The sequence below is a fragment of the Polypterus senegalus genome, chromosome 17 (assembly GCF_016835505.1).
Source record: "Polypterus senegalus isolate Bchr_013 chromosome 17, ASM1683550v1, whole genome shotgun sequence".
Taxonomy (NCBI): domain Eukaryota; kingdom Metazoa; phylum Chordata; class Cladistia; order Polypteriformes; family Polypteridae; genus Polypterus; species Polypterus senegalus.
Window position 1 is genome coordinate 90462711 of NC_053170.1, and position 23937 is coordinate 90486647.

At 42.3% G+C, this 23937-nt stretch overlaps 1 protein-coding gene across 1 annotated transcript in view; it reads right to left on the reverse strand.

Annotated features, from left to right (window-relative positions):
• LOC120517289 (CD276 antigen-like) overlaps window positions 1-21695 on the reverse strand; it is a 29938-nt gene extending 8243 nt beyond the window's left edge. The window contains exons 1-3 of the mRNA XM_039739495.1: window positions 21231-21695; window positions 15173-15248; window positions 6639-6968 (exon numbers count right to left, since the gene is read on the reverse strand). Coding sequence (XP_039595429.1) covers window positions 6639-6968; window positions 15173-15248 — 406 coding nt within the window. The 5' untranslated portion in view covers window positions 21231-21695. The remainder of the gene's footprint in view (window positions 1-6638; window positions 6969-15172; window positions 15249-21230) is intronic.
• Window positions 21696-23937: the final 2242 nt, after the last annotated feature.

The following is a 23937-nucleotide window of genomic DNA, read 5'->3' on the forward strand; positions in this document are numbered from 1 at the left end:
CTTGATTGACATACAGGGCGGTCAGTCTGAGATTTCTTCTCTTCTAACACACTGGTCATCCCGCACGCACAATTAAACGCGATTAAACACAATTAAAACTCCAGCTATCTAAGTGATCTAGTTAGCCTTCCATTTTATATCGACAAAAGAAGGGACTTAAAAAAAATTGTTTGGGGAGAGTATGGGCTGGATGTGGAAGTAGAAGAGGATTTTTGTTCTCTCACGATGTCACAATCGAAGTGCGTTTGTCTGATCTGTCAATCTATCATTGCTATTCACAAGAAGGAAAATGTGGAAAGGCATTTTCGAACTGTTCATAAAAACTACGAAACTGACATCCTTCTGAAAAGCGATCTAAGAAAGAGAAAAGAGAAGGAAATAAAATCGCAGTAAATCGGACATCCAAAACCTTGCATCAGAGCTGGAGACGCAATTTTCAATCTGCTCGTGTGCGCAACCTGTCAGCATACACTACAGAGCAGATTGAAAATTGCCTGTCAGACTTTGGCGGACGGTTTCGAGACTCGGCTTTACTTGAGCCAATCGCTACATTTAAGTGCTATCCATTTAGGGAAGATTTTAAGGGTGATTCACTCGCATCAGAAACTGCAACACTGTTTCACCTAAAATTCCTCTACAGTGGAGGATAAGATTTTGACACCACAGGATGACATTCATCTGAAGTCTGGGGCTCTTGGACAGTTTTGGAACTTCATCCATCCAACCATTTTCTAACCCGCTGAATCCGAATAGGGTCACGGGGGTCCGCTGGAGCCAATCCCAGCCAACACAGGGCACAAGGCAGGAGCCAATCCTGGGCAGGGTGCCAACCCACCACAGGTTTTGGAACTTACAGAGGAAAAGCACCCAAACATGAGGAAATGTGCCACCTCCTTGACTGCATTATTCGGCTCTACTTATTTATGTGAGTCAGCCTTTTCCCACATGACGATTATTAAATCCAAATACTGTAGTGACCATAAATGTATTGAATTGTTATTGTGCCATAAAGGTTATTCAGTTATGCAAGGTACGACAACATATACCGGTTGACAGAGAAAAACGGGAACTTTTGAATTGCGTATAGTGGCAGCCATGTACAGTTGGCAGCACTGAGGAACAGGGACCTTGAGCTGTAAACCATCTCGCCATTTAGTAATTTAGTAATCAATTGCAAGGCAATCAATGGTAGCCGTGCGAGAATTGTTCGGTAACCGTGTCACCTCAAGATTCGGTGACATTCCCTGGCCCTCAAGATCACCGGATTTGTCCATTTGTGGTTTTTTTCTTGTGCGGCTACCTTAAGAGTCGGGTCTGCACGACTCGGCCAAGGACACTGAAGGAACTGAAACAAAGTATTGAAAACGAAATTCGTGGTATCCCAGCTGAGATGTTGCAGCGATCAATGGGGAACCTCAACAGCAGATTGGAAGAATGCATACGTACAATAGGACGCCATCTACAGGACGTAATTTTCAGACATTGATAATTTGGATTACTGTCTCTTAAAAGGCAAGTTGTAGTGGTTCAATTGCTGTTAATACATTTTTTGATGGATTTCTTCAAATTTTATTGGGTTTTTCAAAAGTTCCCATTTTTCTGTGTCACCCTGTATTTTATATATAAAGTATACTCTATATATTGTCACACACGTGCGCATGGGAGGCAGCTAAAGGGCTTAAATGAAGGCAGTTCGGGGGCATGCCGGGATGTGACAGAGTGCACTGACTCTTTTTCTCACTTCTCTGTAGACCATTCCTGGGAGTCTCCACCTGGCTCTCTTGACATCACTTCCGGAACCAAACCAATGGAAACAGACCTTACCAGCTCCGGCCCCCCTGATGTCACTTCCGGGCCTGATCCAATGAGACATGAACACGTGCCCAATCCTTATGACCTCACTTCCTGTCTTCCCCTTTAAAAGCCTGCTCTTTTTCCCTTCTCCCTCAGTCTTGTTTTGGACTCCGTTGTATGCACCTCAGTGCTCTGTATTTCTACAAAATGATTTTGCAGCCAGGAAACCAGATTATACGGGTGGCTTCCCCAAACCTTTATCTGAGTATGTCTCATTCTCAGTGTTGGGAAGGTTACTTTAAAAATGTAATTCGTTACAGTTACAAGTTACCCTGTTCAAAATGTAATAGTAGTGTAACTATTTTAATTACTTGTTCTGAGTAACGTAACTAATTACTTTTTAATTACTTTTTGATTACTTTTCCAATTTTGGATGGGTATTCTGTACCCGTAGCCTGCTTGTATGTATCCATTTTCAATTTCAAACCTGACAGTAATAATCTTTATGGTGAAATCAAGTGTGAATCCGTCCATAGCCCTGTTGTTCAAGGTGACTGAATGCTGCCTGTATATAGGAAGAAAAAAAATCTTTGATGCAGCATAGACCGAATAATGGACCAATATCTCTTACATCAATGAAGCAGAGAAAAAATAATCTGAAAGTTAATTATTGTGTCACATCCACTTATTGTTAGTTGCCAGACTATTACAGTCTATGTTGTACAGTATGTTGTATCAATTTTTTAAATTCTTTTTCCAGCTGACAGCACTTGGGGGACATCAAACAACAGAGTTATGGGATAATTCACACCGAATTTCTTATTTAAAATAGTTAAACACTTTTGATCCTCTTTTAATACACAAAGTAACATCAGAACTTTCATAAAGACACTATAATAACCACCACAAGGTCAGACTTCAAGATACATTTTACTGTTAAACATTTTTTTTAAATCACACATTTTGATTTCTTTTTAACATTGTAGGTATCAGAAACTACTTTAATAAGCAGCTCTTTTGGAATGTGTCTCTGTTAGCTTTTTGTCTACAATGAAAATTAAAATAAGAAACAATAAGCAGTACTTTAATAAGCAGCTCTTAACTCTTTTGGAATGTGTCTTTGTTAGCTTTTTGTCTATAATAAAAACTTAAATAAAAGTGTAAAAACTGTAAAATAAATCGTAGCATTAAATGGTGGTTATTATTAATTAAAACTAAATTATGGGGTAGACATTGACTATGGTGCACCACTATTGTGTTTACACTTTACAAAAACATGTGACTTTTACTAGACAAAACATTTTACAGTCTATTTTTCAATCACAAATGCTGAAGTAGCCGATCGCTTGCATTCAAGACAATACATGTAAAACTTGGACAATGCGTAGTCTTTGTTAAAATCTACCATTCCAGGCACATTTTAAATTACATATAGCAAGTCAGGCACGCTAATATCAAAACTGACAAAATGGGAGGACAAGTGCGTAATATGGCTCAACAACCTCCTTAGCTAGCTATCTAGAGTAGCTAGCTTAAAGTGAACCGAAATAGGGAGCTAAAATAGCCATAGGCTACATCTGCATTTGGGCACATTAAAAGCGTGTGGCTGTGAAAAGTGGCGTGGCGTCTGTGACTGTGTGACAATGTGAAGGCTTCATTGCTAAAAACTTTCCGTTTGCTCTTACAAGCAGCACTTACCTCTAGATGTTTCCTGAGGTTGGACATTGAGGTTTTCGATGTGGACAACATCTTGATAGCCGCAAACAAGCATTACATTGCACAGTTAGATTTATGCCCTTTTCCGCGACATATCTGAAATGTTTTCTAAATTTCCAGCTGTGAAATGCAGTTTTATTAGACATTGCTAGTAGTAGTTTGAAACTCAGATCACAACATGCCCAGGCATCTGCTATCAGACTGAGGTGATGGCGCTGGCTGCAATTATAGACGTGATAGGAGAGCCTATCAGAAATAATTATTGTCTGTGGGAGGGGAATGGAAAAGGACGATGTTTATAGGCCTAATGAAAACGTCGAAACAGGCAAAAAAATATTATTTCATATTTCATAAAGGCTTTGCTGACATTTTTAATATGTAACTTAAATTGTAATTCTGAAAAATTACACAAGTAACTGTAATTGAATTACACATTTTTATACAGTAACTGTAATGTATTACCGTTACATTTATTTTGTAATTTAATTACGTAACGCGTTACATGTATTTCGTTACTCCCCAACACTGCTCATTCTTGTGACTATATATATATATATATATATTGTGAAATGGGACCCGGACACAGACAGACTGTTTCTCCACACACACTTTTATTCACCGCAACTATATACAATATTTACAAGTTTTTAGTGCACGTCCCAGTGCCTCCAGCACCGATCCCCCAAAAGTCCAGGCCTCACAGTCCTTTGTGCCTCTTCTTCTGGCCGCCTCCAGTCCTCTCTCCAGCTCCGTCCTTCTTCCACCCGACTTACGCTCTCTAATGCAGGGAGGCGGCCCCTTTTATACCACGCCGGATGGGCTTCAGCTGCTTCCCGGCACTCCTCCTTAGACACGCCCCCGTGTGGCGGAAGTGTTGGCTGCGCACCCGGAAGCCCTCCGGGTGTCCCTGCTTTTTTTCCCCCCAGCACTTCCTGGTGTGGCGGAAGTGCTGAGCTCCAGGGTTCTACAGGCACCGGGGTGCCGCCTGGCGGTGGCCACGGGCCCCTACAGGGTTGGGCTTCCAAGCCCCCTACCCGAGGCCACCAACAAAACTAGGGCGGTCGCCCCCTCGTGGTTGGGAGGTGGCACCAGCCCTCCTCCGGCCGTCTCGGGCGTATATATATATATATATATATATATATATATATATATAATTTTTAAAGTAGGTAGATCATTTCGACCTGGTCATTTTAAAAGTAGCTCACAAGCTTGCCCAAGACTAAGTCAGGATAGTGAATTTTCTGACAGGGTTGTTAGAGGTGCGTCAAGCAAGTTTGGCTAATATTTCTCTGCTGAAGTCTCTCAGTCAACCCCCTTAGGAAAGTCAGGCTGCCTAACTGCCAAGCTTTACCTTAACAGCAGTGGTTCTCAAACTGTGGGGCGTGAAGTATCAAAAGGGGGTGCAAAGATGTGAAAACATGAAAACAAGAATCAAAAATATGAAAAAATGCCTCTATTGAAACCAAAACAAATGAACTTAAACTACGTTCTGATACTAGAAAAAACAAATATAGAGTTAGAAAAATGTCGATAAAAGTTAAGTAGGTATAATAAAATATGCATCTATGATATGTCATTAATTAATAAACAACAAATTGGTATTAGTGGGTTCCTTTCAAAAAAACATTAGGAGGGGTGCGATTAAAACTGTTATGAAAACTCGGGTCGCAAATACTTAAAGGTTGAGAAATGCTGCCTTAACACCTGGTTTGGAGGGCAGGTGTGAGGGTATTCTGTCCCCCCATTGGTCTAAAGTATGGCTGTTTGGAACTGTCTTGTATCAGAAGCCTTTGAGTACCACTACGCCCTATTGGCTCTAGGGGTTGGACAGAAAACCTATAAATTTTCTTGCTTTACCTCACTCTCTCTCTCTCTCTTACCAAATGATGAAGGAGCATCTCACACCATGAACTGAAAAGGACAACACAATGAAGAGCACAGCTCGGCAGCCATATTGAGACAGGCGTGTGACCTGTTCTGAAGAAAGCTGACCACAAAATGAACTAGAGACATTTAACTCTTTGAGGGAGGATGTTGACTGTTGCCGAAATATTCAGGGGTAGAGGACGGTAATCGGCTGTAAACGGCGAGAAAACTCGCTGTTATGTTTTAATTTGCTAGAAGGAAAGATGGTTTGATTGATTTGACCTCGGTTTACCGGCACACACATCTAAAATGGCATCGACATCTGGCCAGAGACCAACGCAAACTTGCAAAGCAACGATATTTTGCGTATTTTGTCCTTGAATCGGAATCTGACTTGCCGGACTCCGATTTTGGTGCAAGTGATCTGGAGATGGAGATTGAAAATGAAAGTGAGGTACCGGGATTGCTGACCACACTCACGTAGCTGATGTGCCTGAGAGGACTGCCACTTACGATGACAAGATGGACAAACCAAAATTGCATCGTACTTTGGCTGTCACCGCTACGTGAAGACAGCCAGGTAGCCAGCCTGCCACCCTGCACAGCCAGCAGAAACAGCGAACAGGCAGCGCCAGCCGGCACAGAACAAAGCAACAGACGTTTGATGTTGATTTATGTGAGAAACCATTGTTTGGTGTGTTGAGTTGTTTGGGAAAAAAATATTCAGCCCTCAAAGAGTTAAAGTAACTACAAGTCTGTGTGCCACCTAAAACTACCCACCAGCATTTATCAGGTTGTATGGTTGCCAGTATTCACTTGCACTTTGCATATTGTTATTATTTATGAATATTATCAATAATACATTATTTAAATTGTAACTTAACTCTTCCTTGTCTTTTACTACACCTAATTGCCTGAGGTTATAGACGTAGAAGGGAAGGTGGGGAGACGTTACATGGTACAATAGCTTATAAACCGTGGTTAAGTCTGTGAGATTCGAGGCATTCTGACAAAGGCTACACATTAAAGGAGAAATTGGGGTAATATATTACTCTACCAAGACAAAACAAATATGAAAACCAGCCTTGAAAAATATATCTGTATCCCCACCACAGTTTCTAATCATGGCACTAGAGACTGGCAATGTGTTGCTTGTTAGCGCACGTGACAACACACTTGATACAGAAGACAGATTCTTTCATTCTCAGCTGGCACAGCACACAATCTCAAATTATACCCACCTAGACTGAATTTAAACTCACCTTCCACTTTCAGGTAAATCTCGTATTCTTGAGGGCCAGCGTTTGCCATTACAATACACTTATATGTTCCTTCATCCTCAATCCGAGTGTTCCTCACCAGAAGAGAGATATCGGTTCTCAGGTCCTGTTGTGACAGTGTGAAATATTCAGGGTCTGAAGTACTTAATTTGCTCCCATCAAATTGAATAAGCTCCTGCACCACGGATCCCTTCTTTATCCACAATAATTTTTTGATTTGTAGCTGTGCCTGGGCCTTCAAAATGCATTTTAGCTCTGTCGGGGTGGCGTATATCCCAGTTATGTTATTTTCACAGTTCAGTGATAAAAGCTCTGCAAAAATATCAGACAGAAAAAATAAATTAGGAAGCAAATTGTAAATTTCAACAAACGCATGGGGACATTCCTTACTATGAAACTATGTGATCCTCCTGAACCCCAGCATTCTGTTATAAACAAATTAAACTCTTTCACTAGGATAGCTTTACCCGATTTACAAAAAATAATATCTCAATTAAAACCCTCCACCTGCATCCTTGATCCAATACCAACAAGGTTTTTCAAAGAAGTATCAGGCGTGCTAATTGATAATGTTCTTGACATAGTAAATTCGTCATTAGATACGGGGGTCTTCCCAGACTGTCTTAAGACTGCTGTAGTTAAACCCCTTCTTAAGAAACATAATCTTGACCCCTCAGCTCTTGAAAATTTTAGACCCATCTCTAACCTGCCTTTCTTAAGTAAAGTTCTGGAGAAGGCAGTCATTATGCAGTTAAATGACCACCTCAATAAACCTGCTATTCTTGATAAATTTCAGTCGGGTTTTAGAACAAATCACAGCACAGAAACTGCACTCGTTAAAGTAGTAAATGACTTGCGGGTAAATGCAGACAGAGGCCATTTATCTGTTCTCATCCTCTTAGATCTGAGTGCTGCATTTGACACCATTGATCACAATATTCTTAGAAATCGCCTTAGTCAATGGGTGGGCCTCTCTGGCAGTGTCTTAAATTGGTTTGAATCCTACCTGACAGGGAGAAAATTCTTTGTTAGTTGTGGTAATTACAACTCAAAGACACATGATATCCAATATGGTGTTCCACAAGGCTCTATCCTGGGTCCGCTGCTCTTCTCAATCTACATGCTTCCGTTAGGTCAGATTATCTCAGGGCACAACGTGAGCTACCACAGCTATGCTGATGACACACAGCTGTACTTATCAATAGCACCTGATGACCCGATTCTCTTGATTCACTAACACAATGTCTGACTTGTATCTCAGAATGGATGAATAGTAACTTTCTCAAGTTAAATAAAGAGAAAACTGAAATCTTAGTGATTAGCAATAATGGATACAATGAGGCTATTAGAAATAAACTGATACATTAGGATTAAAAGTCAAGACGGAGGTAAAAAGCTTAGGGGTAATTGTTGACTGTAATCTGAATTTTAAATCACATATTAATCAGATCATTAGGACAGCATTTTTCACTTAAGAAACATAGCAAAGTTAGACCTCTTATATCACTGAAAGATGCTGAGAAATTAGTTCACGTCTTTGTTTTCAGTCGACTAGATTACTGTAACGCACTCCTCTCAGGACTACCCAAAAAAGACATAAATCACTTGCAACGAGTGCAGAATGCAGCTGCTAGAATCCTAACTAGGAAAAGAAAATCCGAACACATTTCTCCAGTTTTGATGTCACTACACTGGTTACCTGTGTCATTCAGGATTGACTTTAAAATTCTGCTTATGGTTTATAAAGCCTTAAATAATCTCACCCCATCTTATATATCGGAATGTCTGACACCTTATATTCCAAATCGTAACCTTAGATCCTCAAATGAGTGTCTCCTTAGAATTCCAAGAACAAAACTTAAAAGAAGTGGTGAGGCGGCCTTCTGCTGTTATGCACCTAAAATCTGGAATAGCCTGCCAATAGGAATTCACCAGGCTGATACAGTAGAGCACTTTAAAACACTGCTGAAAACACATTACTTTAACATGACCTTCTCATAACTTCACCTTCATTTAATCCTGATACTCTGTATGTTCAATTCATCATAATAACTATTCATGGTGGCTCTAAAATCCATACTGACCCCCCTACTCTCTCTTCTGTTTCTTTTTCCGGTTTCTCTTCACCTACTCAAAGCTTCATGATGCTCCAACAATGATGGACGGATTAAAAGGCAGAAGTCTACGTGACCATCATCATCATCAAGTCCTTATGTGAGAACCCTAAATCCAAAGAGGACTGTTTCATTTATGTTAGGTAGAATGCCCAGAGGGGACTGGGTGGTCTCATGGTCTGGAATCCCTACAGATTTTATTTTTTCTCCAGCCGTCTGGAGTTTTTTGTTTTTCTGTCCCCCCTGGCCATTGGACCTTACTCTTATTCTATGTTAATTAATGTTGACTTATTTTGTTTTCTTATTGTGTCTTTTATTTTTCTATTCTTCATTATGTAAAGCACTTTGAGCTACTGTTTGTATGAAAATGTACTATATAAATAAATGTTGTTGTTGTTGATGTGTGAACCAAAGCAGTCCCAGCAGCATTCTGGGCAGCGTCATGACCGAACTGTGACGCCCGTTTCATGTTTGTTGTGTAACGGATGGCCTGGGACACCCCTTCGACACTTGGTCCGGGGGAACAGCCATGGGTTACACACTACTTCGCCCCTGCGTTGCATCGGCGCCACAGGTATGGGATTTTGGAGCTCAGCCTTGTTGTGCTACGTGGCCACCACCAGGGTGTGCTGCACGGCTTCCTGAGCCCGTCTGGTCGGCAATGCAGCCAGATGCAGGTTATCATGCACCCGCAACACTTCCAGGTGGGCTAGAAAAGGAGTTGGGAGGAGGAGGAGGAGTGGTGAAGACCAGTGTGCTTTGTGTTTGCTTTTGGTGACTTGTTTGTCCTTATGGGACTGTGCTGGGGCTGAGGGGCACGGGGAAGACGTGTCCCACAGCTGAAGAAAAATAAATATTTGTTTTATTTTACGTGTGCCTCCGTGTCTATCTGTGTCGGGTCGGGCGCCAATACAGCGCCTTGTTACACTTGATATGGTTTATTTAGGCTCAGTAGCAAAATGACAGCAAATATATTTTAAGTTGGCCATACTCTGGGAAAAAGAAAAATTGAAAATAAGAGAAAAGATAACTTAGCTTCTCAAAAAACGCAGTGAGAGTTTTCAAACCATTTTTTCAATTCTGTTGAAATATCAACGTTTCAGTGTTTTTTTTTTTTTTCTGACCGCTGTTAGCAAAGCGGCAAACAAAAAGGAGAAATAATTCAACCGATGAATAATGTCTTACCTCAAAAATTCTTTTACCTTCACCTGACTGAACTCCCCCAGAAACACGAAAGTGACCCTTGAGCCAAACCTGGATTAGGTGCTCGCTGGGTGGCACAAAGAGCCAGGCTGGGCTCAGTCCAAGCAGGTAGAACTAAGTTAGCAGTCACCATCAGGGTGAAAGGAGAGACTCAGTTAAAAGTGTGGCGATACTCATCAGCCCCTGGCATGGATGTCGTACAGTTAGTGTTTGTATCAGGGGACAAGTTGGGCAAATCAATGTGACTTGAAGTTGCAGAAAACTAAACTTTTTATTTTTTTTTTTGCAGAATAATCATCTAGAGCGGGCGGCACGGTGGTGGCGCTGCTGCCTCCCCGTGTCTGCGTGGGTTTCTTCCCACAGTCCAAAGACATGCAGGTTAGGTGTATTGGCGATCCTAAATTGTCTCGTGTGTGTGTGTATGCCCTGCCCAGGGTTTGTTCCTGCCTTGCTCCCTTTGCTGGCTGGGATTGGCTCCAGCAGACCCCCGTGACCCTATGTTAGGCTATAGCGGGTTGGATAATGACTGACTGATTATCTAGAGCCGTGGATCTTAAACCTTTTGTTTTCACAAACCGATTTTACTTTTTTGAGTTTCAACTGTACAAGTGCTTTTGTTTTAACTACGGGCGGCGACCCATTGCAAGACACGCCACAAACCTTATACGGCCTTTTCAATTGTGAATTACGACACTGCACCTCCCAAAATGGGTTACAACCCATAGTTTAAGAACCTATAATCTAGAACTTTTGGTCTTTCGTGGCCATTGAAGTTTACAGACTGCAGACTTTATCATGCTACTAAAATGCTTGGTGCATATTTGGGAGGAATGGCCTGCCTTATCATCTACAGATTGTTAAAGAGTAACATCTGATGTTTTTGAGAGAGAGATCGGAGCTACGTGTGTTTTAGAGGGCAGCTGCTGATTGGCACAGATATCACAGCCATGTGCTTTTCTTCCCACGTCACGATCAGATACAGTGCCAACGTTTGACGTTTGAGTGTATCTACCTTCCGCTTGGCCAGAATTACATTTTTTTTTTTAATTGTTTTTTAAAGTTTGTCCTGTTTCACTACTACGTGGGCAGAACCACGGGGGGTGTGTATATGTACTGTGTTTATAGATATCTATATATATAAAACAGTTCCATGACTGACTGACAGACAACGCACAGACCAAACCGCTGCACCTAAAGGGCTGAAATTTTGACAGTTCATTCCTACAATGACATGGATAACCGCTAACAAAGGATTTTTTGAAATTCCATCCCTAAGCGGGAGAATTGGGACACTCCAATACTGAGAAGTGGGGCGAACGACACGGCGCGCATGCGTAGAATGAGGAAGGGGACGCTCAAATACAGAATAAGCCTATAGAATGGTTTTGTGAACGGGCCATTTTGACTCCAAAAAACGATCAAGCTGCGTTCAGTAATTACATGTTGCTGAAGTCCTTTGACTATAAAGAAATGGTCTACAAGTCGATAGACACTGTCTGTAATGCAGATGAAGCCGTTAACTATCCGGTAGAGTGTTTTTAATTCCCTTAAACCACCGGGTCTTCCATACCATAGGCTTACTCTGCGGATGGGCACACCCGTAATGCTCCTTCGGAATTTAAAACCACCAAAACTGTGTAATGGCACTAGACTGCAAGTCAAAGCCCTGCATAAAGATTTAATCGAAGCCATTTTGTTGACCGGGTGTGCTCAAGGAGAAAAAGTGCCGCGCATTCCTCTAATATCCAATGAGCTCCTCTCTGACTTTAAGAGACTGCAATTTCCCCTCAACGTATGCTTCGCCATGACGATAAATAAGTCTCGGGGCCAAACTTTGAAATACGCTGGCGTAGATTTAAGGGAAGATTGTTTCTCCCACGGTCAGTTTTACGTAGCTTGCTCACGCGTTAAGTTCGAGCCTGGTAATATTAGTGCCGACCAATAAAGAAACAAAAAATATTGCTTATAAGGAAATATTCTAAAAAGCAATTAAATATTTACACTCCCAAGGCGTCAGAAGTTCCACGCGACGAAAGTCACGGGCAATAACTATAACTTTATATATATATATTTCCGGGGAAAAAAGTGTATTAAAACAGAGTCCCGCGCGGACGAAGGCTAGTATATATACAGTATATATGGAAGAGAAGGTCTGTGATACGGTTTGCATATTTGCAGCTGGAGATCCACAAAGGGAGAAAATGAATCACGTATCATAAAGTAGTTTTTATTCCTGAGCTTTCAACCCCTACCAGGGGTCTTCATCAGAGGATAATGCTTAGACTTACAAGAATCAAAGGCAATCAGCTTCCTGGACATCTACATTGAAAGAAATAATGACGCCACAATGACCACTATAGTGTTTACCGTAAAGAATGCTGCGCAGGCAAGATATTACACTTCGCCTGCAACCACCCGATATCTCATAAACGGAGCTGTGTTAAAACTCTATTCAGAAGAGTCCACACCCATTGTAATATGAAGGAGACAAAAATGAATGACAGACGCTATCTCTTCCACCTTTTCACTTCAAACGGATACTCAAAAACATTCATTAATCGAAGCCTACACAGAAGACGCCAAAAATCTTAACAAACAATCGACTTGACTCAGAAACCCCACCCCACCTGGCACTCACTCCCTTATCACCACAATGTGTCTGAAGGTGCAGCACGCATCCTGGCCAAGTCAGGTGTCAGAATAGCACACAAACACACCATCAATCTGCGCACGCTCCTCTTTAATGATAAAAACAAGAAATCGACAGCAGAAACACGAAACGCAGTGTACAGCATTCCGTGCAGTTCGTGCTCAGCGGTACACATAAGACAAACTTCAACTCGCAACACGTATACAGGAACACCGCAACGCCGTCAGCAGTGCAGGATTTACGTACTGTATAAGCTACACAAGCTATCTTCTTATCGCCTTCTTGGGGGCCCCCAAAACAAATCATATTTGGCACTTACATAAGAATACTGCCATTACTGATGCTCTATGTAAGAAAGCTCAGAGCAGACTATACTTTCTGAGAAAATTGGCATCCTTCAACATCTGCAGTAAGATGCTGCAGATGTTCTACCAGACGGTTGTGGCGAGTGCCCTCTTCTACGCGGTGGTGTGCTGGGGTGGCAGCATAAAGATGAAAGACGCCTCACGCCTGGACTAACTTATTAAGAATGCAGGCTCTATTGTAGGATTAAAGTTGGACAGTTTAACATCTGTGGCAGAGCGACGGGCGCTAAGCAAACTCCTGTCAATCATGAAGAATCCACTACATCCACTGAACAGGGTCATCTCCAGACAGAGGAGCAGCTTCAGCGACAGACTTTTGTCACTGTCCTGTTCCACTGACAGACTGAGGAGATCGTTCCTCCCCCTCACTATGCGACTCTTCAATTCCACCCGGGGGAGTAAATGCGAACATTCATTTTTTTTTAATTCTTTTCATTTTTATTACTATTTAATTTAATATTGTTTCTTTGTATCAGTATACTGCTGCTGGATTATGTGAATTTCCCCTTGGGATTAATAAAGTATCTATCTATCTATCTATCTATCTATCTATCTATCTATCTATCTATCTATCTATCTATCTATCTATCTATCTATCTAAGAATATCTGGACTTATAAAGAGCCCCATGTCTCAAATAGCTTAGGGCCTTATCAAGTCTAAATCCGGCCCTGGCCGTCAGAAGAAAGGACTCACTATCATTGATCTATACGCATACTAAATCAACAGGACATAGATTTAATTGGGAAGATGTACAAGTAAAATTTAAAGCCAATAATAAAAGTGCCAGAGAGCTGGCTGAATCCTGGTTATCAAATGAGAACGCCATCAACAGACACTTGGACATAAATCCACTTAAGAAGAACTTATTCATAATAAACAAGACTTTACATCCAATAACAACGCACTCTCCGACCACACGGACCAAGCCACCCCTCCCCGTAAGTTATTGCTATATATTGCCTTTGATTCTTGTAAGTCTAAGCGTTATCTTCTCTCTCTCTCTCTCTCTCTCTATATATATATATATATATATATATATATATATATATATATATATAATACTGTGTGTATTTGGTGTATTTATGGGAGCTGAACGGCACTTTGGTGGATTTCTGTTGTTTTTAAAGACGCTCTATAATTAAAATTTGACTTGACGTGACTAGTCCAGAAGCAGGGGTAGGAACGCCTATTAATATTAGATTGATTTCGGTGGCTGAGGATGCTAAGCAGAGTTTCTGACCTGACTCCGTGTGACAGAGCGTGAAACACATGCCCGTGTTAATCCACCGCAGAGTTAAGACTTTGTAAATGTGCCCAAGTAGTTTACCACAGGCAGGTAGTCGGACGTCATACAGAAAGTGTTAACACACTAGAGATGCCTCTTCCTGTGATCCTGAGGTAGTCCAGGCGATGTTCTAGTTTCAGAAATGCATAAACGGTTGCCTTGGACATTTATAATTTGTAAGTCACTTTGGAACTGCTCAGAAATGGAAAGATGTTTACCTAGAAATACATGAAGCTGGGGGAGTTTAAGGGGGATTTTTTCTTTTTTTTTTTTTTTTTATTAATTTTATTACAATCCATACACTGCGGTGGGTTGGCACCCTGCCCAGGATTGTTTCCTGCCTTGTGCCCTGTGTTGGCTGGGATTGGCTCCAGCAGACCCCCGTGACCCTATTCGGATTCAGCTGGTTAGAAACTGGATGGATGGATGGACAATCCATACAAAGCAATCAAGTTTTTACAAAGAGAAAAATTGAGTTAAGGACAGATCGATTCCCACCCCTGAGAGAGAGCAAGCCAAAAGGCGTGAAATTTAAGGCTTGTAAACATACCTAAATTAATAAATTCTCTGTGCTTTATGAACTTATTTTAAAATATTACTGATTAGATCCTGCCATGTTTTGAAAAAAGTCTGTACGGATCCTCTAACTGAGTATTTGATTTTTTCCAATTTCAAATAATATAACACATCGGTTTCCCATCGACTTAAAAGAGGAGAGTTTGAGTTCTTCCAGTTTATCAGAATGAGTCTGCGTGCCAACAGTGTAGTGTATGCAATCACAATTTGTTTGTCTTTCTCCGCTTTAAGCCCCTCTGGAAGACCCCCAAACACAGCGGTTAATGGGTAGGGGGGATATTTTCATTTTAGCTCCTGAAAAAAAAAAAGAAAGTCACTTACCGCTGAGTGCTGATGCAGTTATTGTTAAAAACAACCCCAAGACTGGCATGAAGGACATCTTCAATATAGGTTCCATCTAGAAAAGATTTTTTAATTTGGTTATTTTAGCTTTACTCAAAAAATAAACCTACAAATGAAGCAAGAGACCTTCTATACACAGGGACCCGTGTGTCTTTCTAAATGATGTCCAATCAGTTCTGCGCACATCTTAAGGACAATGAAAGCAAACGTGACGTACCTGAGCTTCAATTCAAATAGAAACAGATTTCAGTTTTTCATTTTCAATAAATGTGCAAACCTATCTGACAACATGTTTTCACTGTCATTATGGATTACTGAGTGCAGACTGATGGGCAAAAATGGAAAATGTACCCAATTAAAATGAAACCGATAACACGATAAAGTGCACAAGGTGAAGGGGTCTAAATGCTCGCTGAGTCCACTGTACATCCACAGTCGTTCATGTCAGACCAGTTCAGAGTCACCACCACCCCTTCAAAATATGGAAGGAGAATCAGAGTTAGAGGAGAATTTCAGGAAGACTATGCCAACTCCACCTGGGCAAAGTCCTGGCAAGAACTTGAACCCTGACTCGTGGAGCTGTAAAGAAGCAGCCCTGGCAGTACCACCTTACTCTCTCTCTCATGTTGTCTCTTTTACTTATTCCTTCCTGCAGCAGTTAACATTGGCAGCCTGCGTGTTTACAGTTGTCTTTTACAGTTGTGGTAATATTGGCATTTGGGCACACATACAGCATCTTTAAATACAAACATCGTATGTGTTTCTTAAAAATGCAGAGCTCTTAGTGCTACACAAAGCCAAAGAAATGCTTCATTTATAGGAAAAGCAATCCAGAGCGTGCCTATGTGAGTGTCTGCCTCCTGGCACTGGAACAATGTCAACAACAGCGGCAGCCAAGAGTCCGGGCGTGGTGATGTGATGGAGCAGGTATTTTCAAGCTCTTTACTTCTCTCACGTTTGTTTATCACGTATTAGATAATCTTGGATTTTATCTTGTTTTTTCAGACTGTCTCAGGAAAGTGAACCGTATCAGGCAGGACCCCAGCCACCCTGCATTGTCACTTTTCACCCCCCTCCTATCTGTGAGGCGACTAAAATCCCTTCAGACGCACACCTCCAGGTTCAGGAACAGTTTCTAGCCAACTGCAATCAGACTCGTGAACCATCAGTAACCTTGTGTCACGTCCACCACTACCTGCACATACACTTCTGCCACTGTCTCTATTTACTCCTAGGATTCTGGTTTTATTTATTTACGTAGGTATATTAATTTATTTATTGTGTGTTTCTTTTTCTTTTTTTTTTTTGTCTATGTTCACTGTCTGCAGGGGCTCATGCAAGCAGGCATTTCATTGTACATGGTACTTGTACACATGACAATAAAGAATTGAATTTGAAATTGTATTTTTAGTACTGAATCTGGGTTGCTATCCATCCATCCATTATCCAACCCACTATATCCTAACTACAAGGTCACGGGGGTCTGCTGGAGCCAATCCCAATCCACAGGGCGCAAGGCAGGAAACAAACCCCGGGCAGGGTGCCAGCCCAATTTAGGATCACCAATACACCTAACCGGCATGTCTTTGTACTGTGGGAGGAAACCCACGCAGACACGGGGAGAAGCGAAACCGGGTCTCCTAACTGCGAGGCGCTACCCACTGTGCCACCGTGCCGCCTCTGGGTTGTGATATAAAATAAAAACACATTCAAAATCCAATAGGATTCTTAGCAGTCATACTTTTAAAAGATATTTGTTAACCTAATTGCATGGAAGTAGTTTGCTGTGGACAGGGCGGGCACCACCATTAAGGCAAATTAGGCATTCGCCTAGGGCGCAGATCATAGTTCCCCAGTTTTACGGGTTAGCTACTGAACAGTTGGTTGGCACATAAATAAGCTTGGCCTAGGGCACAGAATAACCTAGCACTGGCACTGGCTCTCAAGGTCACAACTATAGTTCCCTGAGCTTTTAATGGAGTCGTCTTTAGCTGGTTAATGCTCAGTAATTTAGTACCACACTTATTATTTACTTCCTCCTACCCACTCCTTTATGCTTTTTTTTTTTTTTGCTGTTCCTGGTAGCTTGCTGTTAGCATTCAAATTGTGCCTTTCAAGGTCAAACCGGACTGAATTTGGAACCTGAGAAACAAAGGCGAGTGACTCGATTCGCATGACTTGACTCAAGTCTTTATTTTAGTGACTTGTATAACAATATTAAAAAAACAAAAAACGCTTGGCTAGCTTATTGGTGACCCGACTTGGACTTAAGATAAATGACTTACAAGTCTCATGTTATATCGCGGGCGGCACGGTGGCGCAGTGAGTAGCGCTGCTGCTTCACAGTAAGGAGACCTGGGTTTGCTTCCCGGGTCCTCCCTGCCTTGAGTTTGCATGGTGTCTACATGGGTTTCATCCCACAGTCCAAAGACATGCAGGTGAGGTGCATTGGTGGTCCTAAATTATTCCTACTGTGTGCCCTGTGGTGGGCTGGTGCCGCTGCCCAGTATTTGTTCCTGCCTTGTGCCCTGTGTTGGCTGGGATTGGCTCCAGCAGACCCCCGTGACTCTGTAGTTAGCATATAATGGGTTGGATGATAATATATTGCCATAGTTATTACTTTTGTGTTGATAAGGATTCCTTCTGAACTTCTGGTTACACAAACAATTGGTCCCCCAGCACAGGAGGTTAGCAGTGATCTACTGGCTTGGAGCCCAGCTTGGATACTGGGAATTGTAGTGTGGAAGGACGACCCTGTAGGACTCCTTGGGTGCTGCAAGGGGGCGCTGTAAGAAATGGACCTCCCTATTTTGGGGAACTTTCATTGCAGTTTCTGTCGCGCCATGTTGTGAAACTGCTCCACGTCCAACCATAAAAGGAAGCGGAGAAGTGGAGGAAAGGAAAGAAAGAAAGAAAGAAAGAAAGAAAGAGAAGCATTGACTTTATGGCGTATTCAACAAAGATGCCTGAAAAAGAAAACTTTTGCTTAGTGGTGTATTGTTGGACAAAGAGTTGGGTTTACGGCATTAAAAGTCACTTTTCCTTCTGCGTACTTTGAAACTGGAACTAAACTCTTTAAGATATGCGCTACATTTTGTATTCTCGTTATACGATAAACCCGTTCCTTTAATTATACAGATACTGTACTTTAAATTAACTACTATGTCCTAAATAATATTAATAGCTAGAAAGAGAATTTATTTCAGGGGCTTTTCTTCTTTTTTGGGGTGAGATGTCGAGCAAAATGACACTTTTTATTGGCTTATTCTACTTACTAAACTAACTAAACTAACTAAAAAGATTACGATTTGTAAACTTTCGAGGCAATTCAGGCCCCTTCTTCAGGCATTTGGCTCGACTTCTCACTACATTCAAAATGGCTAACACGGTACAACACCCCAGTACTTCTTTTATGGGAAAATATTGACTACGAGTTTACTGTGCTAGTATTGTTCATTCTGCCTTTATAGTTATTTTTCAATTTGCTCATTTCACTTTATTGTTGATACAGTATGAGTTGGCATTTAGTGGGTAGACCTTCACTAATTTGCCTCCTTGTAATCCGGTTCTTTCGCCAATCTTAGCATTAATGCTGGATCAGAAATATTGTTGAATCGCACCACATCTCCCTTCAGAGTTGCCTCCCTGATGCACTGAACCAATAAATCCCGTGAAGTTGTGATTGATTAAAATGTCACTTTCTTTGTCGTGTTTCCATCCATCTATTATCCAACCCGCTATATCCTAACTACAGGATCACGGGGGTCTGCTGGAGCCCACCACAGCACACACTCACACACCTGAGACAATTTAGGATCGCCAATCCACCTGACCTGCATGTCTTTGGACTTTGGGAGGAAACCCACGCAGACACGGGGAGAACATGCAAACTCCACGCAGGGAGGACCCGGGAAACGAACCCAGGTCTCCTAACTGTGAGGTAGCAGCAGCACTACCCTCTGCACCACCATGCCGCCCATGTAATGTTTCTGTTTCCTTTATTATGTAATGTGTACTGATTGATTTACAGGATATTTTAGGTGTTAAGGTACCATTTAGAGTTGATCCTTCTCTGATTCCACCATTTTCACTAATCCAGCCCAGGAGAAGGTCTACCTGCGCTACTAAGGTTGGAAGAGCGAAGATTTTATTTACTGTATTACATTTCTGTTGGTAGGTTGTTATTTTTTTTTTAAATATTTTTGCTTTGTGCCCTCCCCCATTATAACCTATCGACTTTGAGGGAGGAGCAAAGCTTTAAATTTGTGAAAAATGTAATTCTCCAGTTTTCGACATTTTAGTGTCCTCTGATACCGAAGACATTGATATCTCGATGATGGGTGTGTGTGTGTGTGTCACAGTTTCTTGAGGACGGTCTACAGCTAAACTGGCTGGATGGAAAGATACCAAACTCGAAACTTAAGCCTGTGCTGATTAGCTTGTGAGTCCAGAAAAAGAGGCACAGAGGAACCCTCAAATACTGTCATTCTGCAGTTAATTCTGAATTCTTATCGTCAATTGCTAAACTTCAAGAACTGGGCATCTAAGAAAGTATAAAAGGACAATAACAATAATCCATACTTTTACAAATATAACAAGCATCATCTCAAAATGACTTAGAAACTTAAAGAGAGTTAGCAATGGGGCATCGTAGTTCAACACACTTTCCTCATTCAAGATGGGGGCTGAAGCTCCTTCTCAGTCTCTCTGAAGTGGCCTTCAGACAGCGCTATACCGTGTACCTGGCCGTGGCATCGGTATCTAGGTAACCACTGATCATATTTTTTGCCCTGGTCCGACATCACTTGGTGTAGTGATGTCCCTAAAGTTAGCGAATACACACTCGGTGATGTGTTCAGCAGACCCCATCTCTCCCTGCGCTTTCCAAACCAGGCAGTAATAAGTGCTGTCAGGATATTTCTGATGGTGGATTTGTACAAGTCCTTTAGTAGCTGGGTGGGCATTATGAAATCCCTGGGGCGTCTGAGGTGGTAAAGACATAATTGGGTGTTCTTTACCAAGGTGCCGGGGTTGTTTGAACCAAGTGAGGTCCTCTGTGATGTGGACACCGAGGAATCTGAAACTGTCCATCCTCACCACCGGAGTGCTGCTAATACTGAGGGGCTGCTGGTGCCTCTGCTGTTTTCTCCCCGAGTCTACAAATCGGCGCCTTTGTCTTGCCAAGAATGCCCAGAGGGGGCTGGGAAGTCTCGTGGCCCTGAATTCCTGCGGATTTTATTTTTCCTTTTGTTTGTTTTTTCTGTCCTCCCTGGCTTTTATTCTATGTTAATTAGTGTTTTCTTATTTTAATTCTTTGTCTTTTTTTCTCTTTCTTCATCATGTAAAGCACTTTGAGCTCCATTGTTTGTATGAAAATCTGCTCTAGAAATAAATGTTGTTGTTGTTGCTGACGTTCAGCAGTTGGCTGTTGTCGTGACAGCAGCGTGACAGACTCTCTACACTTCTTCCAGGTAATGCCGCTCGTTGTTGTTAGAAATCAGGTATAGCCCTATAGCACGACCCCCCCCCCACCACACACACACACACACACGCCTTTGCACACAACCAGTTAAAGAAACATTATTTTTAAGGGTGCGGGGCAGTCCATTTCGTGTTTACTTAACAGTAATCTTAATCAGTAATAACTGTATACCCTATCAGAAAATCCAAATAACATTATCATCCGACACGCTGCGCACAACTTCACAGACGAGGTCGAAATGACGAGTTTAGGGAGACAAAGCAGAAGCCTGCCAACCGACTGGCACCGCGCTTGTAAAATCCCAAATGGCATGGCGCTCACCGCTCATTTGTATTGCTTATCCCTGCGGTCAAACTGCAAGGGCAAACGCGCTGCCACAGTGGCGAGATAGCACCGCTGCGCTCCGTTCAGACAACACACGAGACGGATTTAGTTTTTTTTTTTTTCTTTCCACATAGTATGTCCCGCAGTATGCAACTCCAGATACATAAATAAATAAATAAATAATTATAAGAATGCGTCTGTCACATCACGAATAGAAATCAGTACACTAACCTTCGTCTGTGCGGCTGCAGTGAAGAAATGCGTCTTCAGGCGTCCTCGTTGGTCTGCGGTTCCCACTTTCACTTTCACGTTTAAATTGAGCTCTGGAGTTTGGAATGTCCCGGGATGGGAAAATCCCCCTTTATAAAGTTAGTCCATGCACGTGTGACACAGAGCGATTACCTGCCAAACAATTCGGTTCTATTTGTCTATAGTTATATCCGCGTAGGTTTGAAGTTGGTATCCTTCCAGCATTAGGCAGATCAGTTGTTATTTGGCAGCAGGTGCATTTGCCGTATAGGGCCGCACGGAGACCGCGGAGGTCGAGTCGCGCGGAGTTTCTTTCTTCTCCCCTTGTTCGTCCGGGTTTTCTCTCACAGTCCAAAAAATGCCATACAGGTTAGGTTATATGTCAGGGCCTGCTCTAGGATTTTCGCTGCCCTATAAGCGAAGTTATAAATGGCACCCCGCCACCCCCTTTGCTTTGAGAGGAATCCTCAGTTGCCAGACCTGAACATTGAGACCCGGAAACAGGACTGGAGGACCGCGAAATATTTAGGGCCTCGAATTGACAATTTGAGAATGTCGAGTTATAGCAGAGTCTCTTTACAGCAGTGTTTCTCAATTATTTTCTGTCATGGAAGAAGAAACCATCTCGCGCCCCGCGCGACTATAAATAGTATCATTTGTCTATAAAATTGTTATAAGTACACCTCTGCATAACACTGTATCCTTATTAACGTATAAGAGAATAAAAAAAGAAAGAAATATGGAGTAGTGGAGTGGTATTGCACTTTATTCTAGAACAGTAAAAAAAATCAAAATAGAAAAATAAAAAAGCATGTTCCCCGAGGTCAAACGCGCCCCCCTTGACGGAGCCACGCGCCCCCCGCCCCACTATTTGAGAAACACTGCTTTACAGGAACGTCTCAGAAAAATACGCCTTTGAGTGGTGCTGTTTCAGAAAAAAATACTTTTTAAAAACCACACTTACATTGAGTTAAAAAGTGTACTAAAAAGTAAAAAATAAGTCTCACGTGGCCCTCTATCATAAGCCATCCTCCAAATTAGTAAAAAACATAAAATATTTAAATCCTTCAGTTTATCTTGAGACATTTCTTGGCCTCAATGCAAATATTGCGTCAGTTGTTCGTCCTCCTGGCCTAATGCCAAACTGTAAATGCAAAAGTCTGAAATGCGCCCCTATATCATAAACCTTCTTCAAGCCAATAAGCACAACATCTTTACAGAAAGAGTGGTCCCATAAGGCAGATTAACTAACCTTACTGAAATGAAATATTTTGCCAAAGAAAAAATTAATAAAAGTCACATTCATTCTCGAAAATATATAAAAGCTAGCTCTCTGCAAGCCATTTTCCCTTATTTGAAAATGAAAGAAAAAAAGAAAATCACTTGATTGTTGGGAATTGGGGGCGTCACGGTGGCAGAGTGGGTAGCGCTGCTGCCTTGCAGTTAGGAGACCCGGGTTCGCTGCGTGGAGTTTGTATGTTCTCCCCGTGTACTCTGGGTACTCCGGTTTCCTCCCACAGTCCAAAGACATGCAGGTTAGGTGCATTTTGGCGATCCTAAATTGCCCCGAGTGTGTGCTTGGTGTGTGTGTGCCCTGCAGTGAGCTGGCGCCCTGCCTGGTGTTTGTTTCCTGCCTTGCGCCCTGTGTTGGCTGGGATTGGCTCCAGCAGACCCTCGTGACCCTGTAGTTAGGATGTAGCAGGTTGGATGATGGATGGATGGATGAATGTGGGGAATTGGTCCACTTGGCAACATTGTAGTGGGCACAGTGCCACTAAGATCCACACTGCTGCAAAGGCGGTGATTTATTTATTGTTTCAGACAGAACCCCGGGAAGGCACCCAGCCTTGGCCTGACTTGCACCACTCACACACAGAGACACAGAAACAACTGGATTAAACAGGAGTCAACATTAATGTATTAAATAAAAATAGCAGGATATAGTGAACGATACAGCTAACAAAGCAATCTCTCCTTCAGTCCCCTGCTGGAGATCCCACATATAACAAAACCCGTGAACAACAACAACACGCGTGATAAACACAAGGTCGAATACACCGTCCATATGAAATGGCAACTGATGATATGGAAATGATGCAGACAAGATAATCCAGAGAACAGCCCACTGTAAGCAATGTAAAACAGTCCCACCGGTATTCCTGATGCGTTGAGGGGTGATGAGGTTGGGAGCGCTCCCTCCGACAAAGAACGAAAACCAATCCAACACAGCACTCACAGAACTGGCAGGCACAAAGCAGTCCACGCATGCGTACAGGCGCGGTGATCCAAGGCAAAGCGGTAATCCAAAGGCAGATAGCGACACTAAACTGTTGTGTGTGCTTTGGTCTGAGTGTCTGGGCTTGCCTGATAAAAACCAACATCCAGGCCTTTAATGGCATCTTGGGCAGGGTGTCTGTCTGCGGAGAGAGTGTCAACCTCGTCGAGAGGTTTACTTACCTTGGCAGTGATAATTCATGTCTTCGGTGACTCTTCCTATGAAGTCAGTAGACGGATTGGGAGAGCATGGGGGGTCATGAGGTCACTGGAAAGGGGTGTGTGGCGCTCCCAATATCTCTGCAAAAGGACGAAGGTCCAGGTCTTTAGAGTTCTGTCTTGCTATATGGTTGTGAGACATGGACGCTATCCAGTGACCTGAGACGAAGACTGGACTCCTTCAGTTCTGTGTCTC